General features: G+C 44.3%; 1 protein-coding gene across 3 annotated transcripts in view; it reads right to left on the bottom strand.

Moving 5' to 3' along the window:
* Positions 1–3,798: 3,798 nt before the first annotated feature.
* INF2 (inverted formin 2) overlaps positions 3,799–12,412 on the bottom strand; it is a 43,655-nt gene continuing 35,041 nt past the window's right edge. The window contains exons 21-23 of one of the 3 annotated variants that reach the window (XM_064460887.1): positions 11,410–12,174; positions 9,911–9,970; positions 3,799–6,471 (exon numbers count right to left, since the gene is read on the bottom strand). In XM_064460887.1, coding sequence (XP_064316957.1) covers positions 9,912–9,970; positions 11,410–12,174 — 824 coding nt within the window. In that variant the 3' untranslated portion in view covers positions 3,799–6,471; position 9,911. The remainder of the gene's footprint in view (positions 6,472–9,910; positions 9,971–11,409; positions 12,175–12,412) is intronic. The other 2 variants (XM_064460888.1, XM_064460889.1) reach the window with 2 other exon arrangements.

Raw genomic sequence — 12,412 nt, 5'->3', positions numbered from 1 at the left:
GGTGACTAGATACATATATACGCACACATCTCAATGCAACCTGACAAGGACTAGCATACTGCAGAAAGGTCCAAAAGCTCAGTAATGGCCTGGCACCATTTAGGCAGGGCAGGGAACAGGGATTGACTCAATACGCCAGCCCAACTCTGATATCCAGCTGAAATCAATTAATTTGCAATTAATTGAAGCTGTTTTCAGAGCTCTGCTACTCTACCTTGGAAAAAGTGCTGATGTTTGAGGGCTGCCATAATACAGGCTTTTGTTTTTATCTGCTTACTGATATGCTTAAAAATAGGCACTCTTCTCATTACCCTGGAAAGATAAGTTGTGTTTTGATGGCATAGGGTTTAGATTTTAAGTTATATCCAAAAAACATCTTACCTCTCTGTCTTGGGCCATGTAAGTACTCTCATTTTTTCATTTCTAATGTTGCCAGCGGGCTGATACAGGGCTACGTTATTTTGTAAAACTTGATTTTTCTTTGTAGCTGCAAGTTCATTTATTGGTCATTATTATGCTCGAATCAAGAATGTCAATGAATGCTTTGGAAAACCTGGTATTTCTCCTTGTGTGCTATTGCTAAAGGTTGGGAGATTTTAAGGGGGGAGGAAGGAGGGTTGAAGTTGGTTAAAACCTGTGTCCCCAGACACTTTCAAGGTAACCATCAAAAGTGTAAGCACAAGAGTCAATATCTGCAATATAAGGTATGTTTGAGGGTAAGATGTACTGCTTACCAAATGGCTGGAAGGGAGCTCAGGATGTATAACCCAGCCAGGGAGAGGGTTAGTCACTTGGTTATGCAGGCAGGTGGTCCCTGCTAGTACAAAGCTATTGTTTGTTACCTCCCAATGGGTTACACTTGCTATGGTTTCAGTTCAGGGACCTGCTTGCATTAATAGGCTTCCAGTGTGATATTCTTCACTGTTGACTTTTTGATAGGTGTAATTTATTCTTGATATTTATGATCCTTACAAGCATAAAAATAAGATGTAGAAGTAATTAGCGATCTTAATCCTTTCTTGTACAAGGAATCTTGTTGCTATAAGAATCATCCCCTTCCTTTCAGATATGTTCCCAGGTGTTTCCAAGGATTTTCTGCAATATGGGTTCAGAGAGGGGTGTTAGGGGAAGAGTAGTTCTTTGAAAGTTACCCTTTTCCTTTGGTTTTGACTCTAATATGGCAGCAAACATGTGTTAAGATGTCAGAAAAGAAAACAGGATTTTTTTTTTTTTTGCTTATTCCTAACAGTATTTCTTTTGTGGTATTTTTCAGCAAGTTTTCAAAGTGTTTTAAAGGATAACATTGCCCCCATTTTACAGATGTGGAAACTGAGGCACAGAGAAATGGCTTGCCCACAGCTGCTCAGGAAGCCAGCAGCAGAAAATGAGTGGTCCCAGTGAGCCAAGTCCCTGGCATTTAATTTCTGTGCTCTGGCAGTCTTTGCAATCTAGCAAGTAACCCACCTCTCCCTTATTAAGATCTAGCTACTGCTGTGCCTCTGTTTCCTCATATCAAAAAGCTGTAAGCAGTTGGAAACAAAGCAAAAGTGCTTGCTTTTCACTCTGTTACTACCTCTGTTGCTGGCTTGAGCATGTGCTTAATGCCTGAGGGCTTGATCCTAGTGATGGAGTTAACAAAAAAGCCTTCTTGGGGAACTGGCTGTACTTTTTGGCAGCTGGTGGAAAGGCATGAGCCTTGGGATCTGTTGCAGATGCAGCCTGGACCAGCAGCAGCTGTGGGTGGCAGATGTTCAGGGCAACAGCTGCTAAGGCCCCTTCACTGGCCTTTGTGCCCTGCAGAATTGTGGTGAGGCAGTTCGACCAAGGCACTGTGCGAAGGTGTATGTAGAGTATGGGGATGGGCTGTGGAAAGGTAGGAGACTGGGAGAGGGTGGGTTGTAGGACTGACTGAGGGCTTTGTAGAGAGTAGGGATGAACTCTTCAAAATGCAAAGGAATTTCAGCAATTACTTTAATTTGGGCTTGTATAGCTGAAGGTATTAGTGACAGGATAGAATAACTTTAATCTTTGGATGTTTGCTAGGTTTGAGATGGGTCGTGGTTTGGAAGAGATTACTGTGTTGGCTGTCATTTGATCTATACGCAGTTACGCTGTGGTCTGCACCCAGACCTCTGCAGGCAGCTGTATGGGTCACAGAACTTGCCTTGTGGAGGTCAGGGTCTCTCCTCTGTCCTCTAGACCTCTGCAAGTGAAGTACAGCAGTTAAAAGTACCTGGAGGGAGAAACCCCTTTCATTTAGATTACAAAATCGAGTTGTGGGTTTCGAAGGATCTCAACTGCAGACATCATAGATCTGTTACCCTTTTGCCTGTGCTACCTCTTCGGGCAAACCCTAGACTCTCTGTGGTAGCTCTGACTTCCTCCATCTGACTCATGGATTTAGTAACTACTTGTCACCAATTCATGACTAAACTCACTGCAGGTTTTGTTGTATGAATCTGCTTGAGTACCAAACAAACACATCAGGCTCTGCATGCCCAGAGAAGGGCAAACCAACTGTAACTGTAATGTAGGTGTCATCAGCAAAGACTGTTGATCCTAGAAAAAGCCTGCTTTGACAGGTCGGGAGTGTATCTAAACTTGATAGGAGCTGACGGTCACAAAGTGATTCTTGCCTTCTGACTTTGAGTAATGTAAGCTGAGTCTGTTTAAAGTCTCCATTAGGGAAGAGCAGAACTCCTGCTAATTCCTACCAGTGCCTAGCTCTGTATGAATTGTCACACTCGGTTCTTGAAAGAGTTGTTCATAGCACAGCAAAGAGAGAGTTAGAGAGTCCCTAATGTGAATTAAGTGCTAGCACAGCACTGATGAAGGAGTGAGTTACACTTATAGTGCTGAATATGCTGATTGTCTTGCAGTGATTGAATTCTCTGCTGGTATTTAAGGTCTGGTACCTGCTCTACACTAAGCAGATGGAAACCTTTTTCTTTACTGTGGACTGCGTTGCCATTGCAAATCCTGCAAACAGTACGGCTATTCTGCAAGATTGTCACAGTGTAGTAACTGCAAACACCTAGCAAGGTCCCTTCACTACCACTGCCCCATCTTTAACCCTCCATAGTCAAGCTTCTTGACCTGGCAAAGCTGGTTTTCATATCCTGCGCACAGCTCGATTGTCAGGTGACCAAACAAAATGTGGGTTGTGATGGAGTTGGTTCATGATTGTATTTGCTTTCAGATGCATTGTGTGAACATAACCCCATGACCAACATGTTCCCCCATATTTCATGGCAATAACTATTACCACATAGAGCAAGCTAGGATTTGTACAGTGGTGACTTTCAGTATTGGTAAGCTTGTATGTTGTACTCAGTTGACCACTGTGTACAGAAAACCAGAAATAGGAAGCTGTGGGTCCAGGCTTTGTTTAGACAGAATGAAAACTGGTTAATTTTGCTGAAATGGGTTCATGCATTTTTCTTTTATTTCAATTTATCCTCTCTCTTTCTAACCAGAAAGTATTTCTGAGCCCCCTCTGCTTTACTGAATGTAGGAGAGGACCAAACAGTACGCTGAAAGTGAAAGGTACTGGCCTAACTTTGGACACCGAGATTTCAGCCCTGCTCCAAGTGCAGTGCAACACTGTGGTGGTGCTTGTGTAATAGATACAGCTCCATTTATACACCTCTGTTTCTTTGAGAGAAAACAATGGATAATTATTACTAAGCAACAATGATATGCTCAGGTGCTTTATAAACTATGTGGAAAATACAGGACTTTGATGGACGTGTTCTGGTGAATCATAAGCCTTCCCCATCCCCACAAGAGAAAGGAAACTTGCCAAGTACTTATTTTATTCTAAACTTTGAAATATTTTCATTATTGAAATAAAAAAAACACCAACAAACAACAAACCCACAACAACAACAAAAAAAACCAAAACAAGCCCTGAAAATCCATCCCATTAAACGTATCTGAATTCTGATGTGAAATACTTGGAAAAGACTTCTACGGATTTCTTCCATAGCTTCATTTTATCATATAGCCAATGTTTAATTAAGGAATATGCAGTTATTTGGCAGCGAAACACTTGTGGTGTTTACAGGCTGTTTACCTACTAGACTCCCTGTGCAGTCACTGTAACATAGGGCGAGGATTCTTTTTTGAAGCCAAACTCACTGTTTGCTTAAATGACCACAGACCTGTCGAAGAAACTGCAAGTGATGTTCTTTTTACCAGCAGTTAAACTGGCCTTTCAACCCTTGAAAAATCTTCAGGATCATGAGCTTTATTTCAGGGTCACAAACAGAGCAAAACTCCACATCCCAGTCGAACATCTTTCTTTGACCTGCTCTGATTCTGTTCCCCTGTTCTTAAATAATCACTGTAGTGGAAGCAGAGCTGCTCTGGAGTAATAAATTATAAATGCTGTGCTTCAGCCTGCTTACTGGGATGTGATTGTACAGAAAATTTAATATAGTTTTCACAGATGACTATGCAACAAAGAACAGGCAGTGGCTCAAAATAACCCATTTCTCTGTAAACTCTTGAGGGCAATGGAAAGATAATGCCAAACACCCTTTCTTTGAAGGCCAAGGTAAGAATGTAGAGCAATAAAACCTCTGGCTGTGTGAAAAGAGCTGCTCTCTCTAGGTGAAAATGGGAGTAGCTGAAAGACCCAGAGGGAGAAGTGGACACATGCTGCACAATCTGAAGAGAGCAGCCTGTGGGGCGTCAGCAGGTATGGTTCCCTAGGTAACACCCAGGAAACCTGTTTGTTCCCAAGTCCTGAATCTCAAAATGATGTTGTTCCTATTGATAAAACAGCAGGGTGGGGAGGAGGAGGCTGGCTGCTGGAAACACGGAGGTTGCAAAGCTGCTGGGAAAGTGTGTTTGATACTCAGATTTTTTGTAGCCTGGGATCTAATCTGAGCATGGAGAAGCTGGATTAATGGGAGTAAAAGAACTGATGCTTTGGGTGATGTGCTCTGAAACTGGAAAAGAGGAAGATAAAGGGGAAACCTGTAAATGTGATAGAGACAGTTCTGCAAGTCAGGATGGGTTATATGGTTCTGCAGGAAACAGTGGGGCTCTGCCTGCATCTGCCAGCCAGGAATGGGATTTCAGCTGCAACAGGGCTGTGGTTCTTGCTGGGTCTCTTGAACTGAAGCTGCCCATGCATCTGCTCTCAGATGATCTTTGCTTTTGTTAACCAGTTCTCAATATGCTCATAGCAGTGATTTGGTTAAAATAAACCAGTGATTTAATTCTTGGTTTAACTTCTAACTTAGTCCAGCAAAGTTTTCAGTATTACATGGACATTACAAGTCCCATTAAGCAAAGCAAAATAAGCTTTAGCCTGAACATTAGTCTAGCCACAGTGGGTTACCATATAAAGGCACAGTTCTTAAACATACCCAGCTCTTCCATTTGATTCATGTTTCAGCACACTATCACACCACAGATTCAAAAAACATAGATCATTTTAAATGGACAGCTATGTACAAAACTATGATACAACGTTATTACAAATCTTGAGAGATAAAGCTCTGAATTTTGAGAACACAATACTGCACAGTCCCAGTTTTAAAGCAAAAGTAACATGAATCTACACCTTCTGCAGCTTGAACACAAAGGCTTTTGAGTGCAAGAAGCTGAAAATGGCATTCAGACCCAGAGATTTACTAAAGGATGAGCTGAAAGTGTGTCCAATAGAGCAACCTGGAAAACCTCTTTCTGGTGCCTTAATAACAGGAACTGGGGTCCTGGTTCTCCAAAAGTTGATGGACACACCTGTGCATGTGAGAAGACTACTGATGAGCTTCAACTTAATTGCACATAAGCATCATGTAGGAACCAGACACTGTTTATATGGCCATACGCTCACTAAAAGTGTGTATATATATATTTTTTTTTTACTTTCCCTGTAACTGATTTCCCTTGCTTTAAATGACTGAAAGTAAAAATACATTTGTCGGATCTGGGTCTTGGACCTGGTCCAATAGAAATCGTCAGTGGCAATAAGAAGAGGGAGTAACATGCTTCCACCTGTGATGGTACAGCCACTGCTTAATTTATACCCTTAATTTAGTTGAGACACTGCTATTTTTAAAATTTCTCTGAGGCCTAACACTGCGGTCCTTTCTTGGGCCACACTCAGCTGTTTCAAGAGGAGTTTGGCCTAAGAGCAGGTTGAAAGACTTGGCTTTGAGGACAGCGGGCGAGAGGTCTGATCCTTTCACGCCGCCAGGCGCAGCACTGGTCCCTGTCCCCATGGGCCCCCAGCGTAAGGCTTGGGCCGAGGGGCCTGAAGTGTCCGGGGAGGCTCTTTGGGTCTTGGGGAGGGGAGCAAAAGGCTGTGCGAGGGAAGTGGTGCATCCTGGTGGGGCAGAGGTGACCATGGTGGTGTTTTGGCCATGCAGAACGTGGCTTCTGAGAAGCTGGCAGCACTCTGGGGATGTGTGAGCGGTTCACTGGGCCTCTGTTATTTCTTCTGCCTTGCTGTGACACCTGCAGGAGGAGGGGGAAATGCAAATTATTTGCAGCTATATAACAAAAGCGGTATGTTTTTGCATGTGTGTGCATCTAATGGTTGGGGTGCTACTAAGGAAACCAGTTTCAGATAACATAAAAACAGGTGGAGCTAAACCTTTATATACTTAAAAAACTCATGCTTCCAGAACTGATCCTGATGTTCAAGAGTTTGGGCAACTTTGCTTTTGAGCTGGGCACTGGTTCAGTCCAACAACGTGAGCCTTGCGTTTTCCAAGCAGAATATAGGAATACACTTCTAGATATTAAATTGCTGAAGTTACTAAATCTAGAGGATTTAGCAGGACCGTCAGAAGGATGGGGTGGCACGATGTCATTTTTAAGAGCCTGTCTCACTCCATACCCAAAGCAAATACCATTTCTAATGAGAGACCTGAAGGCAAAGGCCATATAGGAAGACAAGCACTAGATTACATTTTTGTAGTCCTTTAGAAAACTGCTCACAGAGTCTGCAGAAGAGGAGGTGAAGCATCTGGTTCTCTAGAATTAAAGGAAAACAAAACAAAAAAACAAAAGGGAGGGGGGGGAAACCTGGACTCTCAAACCCTGCTGTCTCTTTGCAGGTGGGGGCTGATGCCCCACTGTGTCATGTGCACATCCCAGCTGCTGGCAGGCAGCGCTGTGTCCCCCTCCTGTCCCTTCCCTCCTTTCTCACCAGGCTGTAGTCTTAGAGGACTGGCATATGCTCCCCGTTTGGTTTGTTCTTTTATTTTCTAGGGAATAAATCAAGTAGATATGTGAGTGGGGGAATTGCCAAAGCCTGGCTGCTTATGGACTTGTACTTTCAAGACTTTTGTCTCCCCTAACCTTTCTAAGGGACATAAAGATGGCAAGAGAGGAAAAAGGGAGTTGCACGAACAGACGTGAACATTTGTCTGTAGTGATTCTCTAGGGTCTATGACAAGGGAACACAAACAGCATCTCCCAAGTCCAGGCATTTGTACTGTCCCTCCTCTGTTTGACTGTCAGCTTCTGTTAAATAGTCCTTCTTCAAGGTCTTTTCAGATTTGGTTGGAAATGACTTCAGATGTTAGCAGCACACATATGAACAGAGTGTGACCACCCATGCCTTCATTCCACTGGAAAACAGGCTTTACCGTTTCTTTCAGGAACATGGAGATAATGTGAGGTACCACTTTTTTGGGTGTAAAAGCTGACATTTAAAGAATGTTAACATAAATACAGAAATTTCTGCATAATAAGATATAGTCAAAGTGAGGAAAGAACTCAGTAGCTGATTACAACAGTCTTTTACTGCTCTGAAATATTATTTCATAGAGTCACAGGATGTTCCTGCCCTTACTCTGGTGCTGTTACAAAAGCTCTAAAATCTGATAAGGGGATCAAGTCTTGATCCCTGCAGCCAGATCTGCACAAGAAGGAAGAAGATTCCTGCAGCTTCGCTGAGATCCAGCCACTTCCACATCCAGCAAATCCACCAAAGAGAGAAATATCCTGTACCAAAAGAGAACTGGTGCTGTGACCTGAACAGGCCATGTGCACTTGGGATAAATAAAAATAATAAAAAAAACCCAAACAGAAGCTGATCATCCTAGGAAAAAATACTGATGGGGAGCACTAGGCTTGTTGAGTCTGTCATATCAAGAGGGACAGACTTGAGCTGCATTTGGGTGAGGAAGCACTGTGGCTGCACATTAACAGAAGCAAACAGGCTTTTGTTTCTTCTAACCTTTCCAAGTGACGTAAAGACAGGAGCAGAGGAAAAAGGGAATACAGGTTTGAAGGTGCAGCTCACCTCTGCCCTCCCGGCACTGAAGCACAGCTGGGCGCTGCCGGTGCGGTGCGGCTGTGCCAGGTGCTACATTTCAAGGATGTGCTGAAATTCCTGCCTGATTTGGTCACTTCATAAAGGTACAGTTTGTCCATGCATTCCTTGGTATTGCTTTCCTATGCCTTCTAAGGGGAATTCAAGGCTCTGTGTGTCTGGTTTTTTTAAAATTTGACTTTTTTTAAGCCTGCATGCTGGCATCTCTGTGCTTAAAACATACATAATCTGAGTTACGCTTAACTCACAGTTCCAGCTGCCCTCCCTGTGCAGCATGACCACTGGTCCTGACATGTTTACCTGTGCCTCACTGCTACTGTTTTCTGCTCTTGCTGCAAATCTTCTGCAGGATTTTTAAACTAACAGTTACTTCCCTCTTCCACTTGATGTAATCCTGTGGTATGGCACAGAAAGGGCCAAGAGGAGGGCAGGAATAGTCAGGACTGTAACTACCCAATTTATATCTCCTTTTCTCTTACTAACAATGATGCTTCAGGTGCAGGATCAAAAGCAACCCTGTGTGGAAATCCTGCAGATTCCTCTGCTCTACAGCCCCAGGGGCCGGGGCTGCCTGGCTGCACAGGAGCTGGGCTCCTGGCTGGGTTCCCAGCCCCAGGCACTGGGGATGCTGGAGAATAAATACATTCCTTTCAGGAAATGAGACAGCGAGCAATTTGACATTATTGATTCAGTTCATAAGAGATACTCATCAACATGGAAAGGACAATACGTAAATATGCAATTTCAGTACAGTGGGTGTTTCAGTTGTTTCTTTTTCTTGCTTTTCTTTCCAGTTGCTGTAAAGACAGGCACAGTTTTGCAAACAAAAGTCTCATCCTGACAATTGTTAAGTTTTCTTTTGAGGGACAACTGTATGTTGCCAGCATCAGTGAAGGATACAGGGAACTTGGTAGACAGTTTCACTAGAAATTGGGTTTACCTGTATTATTTTTTGGGGGGACAAAAGCCAAATTACACTCTCTCCACATCCACATCCCAGACAGCTGCATGAATGCACGTAAGCGTGCACAGTCTGTTTGCTCCAACTGACTACTTTGTGTGCAACTCTGGAAGTGAATTTGGCTTCGAGTTGGAGCTGCTTTCTTGCCCCAACCAGTACTTCTCCCCAGGCCCAGTGTTTTATTCCCTGTTCCAGATACCTATATTTAAATGGTGCTGTAGGAAGTGGCTACCCGCAAGCAAAGCAAACATTGTTCTTTGCAGGAACTAGGTACTGAAATTGCATTTTTACAGTTTCTGAGAAAATAATAGGATCAAAGCAAGGACTTTGTTTATCACATGAAGCTGTATTCACTTGGTTAGAACAATGACTTTTAATTATCTGCAGGGAAAGGAGGTTTGGCTGCTGCTGACACAGAGGACAGACACGTGGGCTGCAACCCTGTGTTGAGGGGAGATCAGCACTGACTCCACTCAACGCAAGATCAACACCCCAGAAAGTAAAAATCAGAGTAACAAATTTATTTTACATGTATTTGTGGTTAGACACCAAGACAAAAAGCTTAGCTGATATGCTCAGTACTGATTAGGTCTGTAAAGTCCCAGTGCTGTGGTTAGTTCACATAGAAACACCTTTGCAAGTTTACATACCTCATTGTATCACACAACCTTTTTTTGTTTTATTATCTCCAATATCACTCTCAACCTCTGCTTTTAAACAAAAGAGAGACACTAAGTATAGCTGATCATGGCAAGGCAAATGTAACAATGGAACTTTTTACGATGAAAGCGTTGTCTAGTAGCAGAGAGGTTCCTAAGATGCCACCCTTGGATGCCCAGTGAGCCCTGTGGCTTTTGGGGAGGGTCAGTTCCTTAGCCAGAAATACTAATTTCAGATGTCAGGAAAGCATCGCCATGGCTGGGAGCGTGGGGTGCTCCCTTTGCTGCAGCTCCTCTTGGGAAGCAAATTTGGGAACCACTGCTCCAAGAAACCACTTCTGGTTTGTGGCTTGTTTTTTCACTAGGGGAAGGTGGCATGTTTAGAAACATAAATAACTGCAGCCCCAGGCATTATAAGGGTAAGTCCCTCTGTGGCAGATGCTCAACCCATGCTGTCTTTCTCAGCAGTGGGTATTCAAACCCTCCTTTCATTTCTCCTCCACCTTCCTTGGAAGGAAAAACATTAAACATTGATAAAAAGAGACTTCCACCACGTTCCTGCCCATTTGCTTGACCACAGGATCTTGCAGAAAACAGGCCTTGGACAATACATTGCATCTTTCTAAAGGCTGACAGACCCATGTGTCTTCCCTATGAGGCATCTCTACTTTGGGATTAAAGTACCCACCCAAGGGTGACTTCAGCCTGGTAGAGTCTGAGGAACTTGGATGCACTTCCCAGGTTTGGGACCAGCTGCGGATGTTTGCCGTGAGGCAGGGAATGGGGTTGCTCCACACCTCCGGCAGCCGAGCTCTCTTCTGGCACCAGTGGGGCAGCCCAGTATGAGGGACCATTTGGCCAGCCAAATACAATCCTTCACACAAGCATCAGCGAGATGCTATGTTTTAATTGTTGGTTTCTCCCCTCACCCTGCAGTGACGACTCAAGGGCCTGATGTTCAGGAGCCACCTGAAGTACCCCTGGGGCAGGTTTTCAAGTTACTGCATGCAAAGTGCTTTTGCAAGGAGGCTTAGGAGAGGAAAAACCAAACACCCCAGGCAGTGCTGGTGTTGCTGGGTTTATGCATTTTTAAGTAGTTGAGAGGAGGGTGATCACTGATTAAATACCTAGTATTAACTGCTCTTAATCACTGCTCTAATGGAGCTCTTGTTTGCACATAACCATGCCTTGTAGCTGTCTTTAGCACGCTTGACAGATGTGCTTATTGCCATCTTTACTGTGTATGTGTAATGGGCTTTTTAATTATTGATTCATCATTACCCCTTTATAAACTACTTATAAATGTCAAGAGAATGAGCAATGCTTGTGTTTTTCTTTTTAAATCTCTTCCAGGTTTAAAAAAAATAACAGAGTGGCTCTAGGGGCAGGGGGCATCAGACGTCAAAGTGGGGGAACAGGTATATGTAAATATATGAGGAAGCACTCCCAAATTAACTCAGCCCCTGAGAGCTATATATGAAATACGCTACCTGAGGAGCTTTTGCTGTGCCTCTTCTTCTTCCTCCGTTTCCCAGATGGCCTCTGCTTTTCTCTCTCAGGGTGTGTTTGCCCTGAGGGGAGTGTTGCTGAACAAGAGGAGTCGGTGGCTGGCTCCTCTGAGAAGGACTTCTCTTGAGAGGTGTCTAACAGTGAGTCTGTACCAGGGTCTTCATTTTCTTTCACCATCTCTTTCAACTCTGCCTGATGAGCCTCATCACAGGGAGTGAACTGAGCACTGCAAGGGTCGACTCTGGTCTCACTTGGCTGGGGTTCTGGCTCCTGTGCCAGCCTGTAACTGTCTGAGCCATCAGATGGGCATTCCTTGTCCTGGCCTTCTGAGATGGACCCATTGAGCTGGTCTCTCGGAGCAGTGCCTGAACTGCTGCGCGCAAACCTTATCCCTGTGCCTATGTTAGCAGCAGAGAAGGCGATGGGGCTGCTCTTTGTGTTTGGCTGGAGGCTTGCCCAGCTGTCTGCCTGCTCCATCCCAGTGCCTGGCGTGGGCTGACCAGCCCCATCAGCTTCCACCAAGCTTACTGAGGGGCTTTCTGTCCGGGACTCCAGTGGCAAATCTCCTCCAGCATTGTTTTTAGATAACACCTGGCTTGAAGCTGAGGCATTTTTAACGTCTCCTCCCATGTCCATCAGGGCAGTGGTTGAGGGGGGAGTGCTTTCTGAGGGATGACTATCGTTGTTTTGCTTGGCCTTATCATTGATCTGCTTTCCTGCTGCCTGTGGATCCTTAAGGCTCTTTCCTTCAAACAAAAAACATGCAATCAGCCAAAGCTGCAGAGTTGCACCTGGGATCAGCAAAGGTGTTTCTGCCACTGGGAGAGCAGTTGCCTGCAGAGGGTACACTGACCTTAAAGCAGCTATGCAGAGACAGTACCATGTTATCTTCTCTATACCTCCTCTCCTTATACCCCATGTGGTCACCCCAGTTGGACAGACTCCAAGGCTCCTGCTCAGCAAAGTCCCTGCTCTGTTTTCAGC

This window comes from Phalacrocorax carbo, chromosome 9, assembly GCF_963921805.1.
Source record: "Phalacrocorax carbo chromosome 9, bPhaCar2.1, whole genome shotgun sequence".
NCBI classification, from domain to species: Eukaryota; Metazoa; Chordata; class Aves; order Suliformes; family Phalacrocoracidae; genus Phalacrocorax; species Phalacrocorax carbo.
The sequence above is the reverse complement of the archived record's forward strand: the minus strand, read 5'-3'. Positions and strand labels throughout refer to the sequence as shown.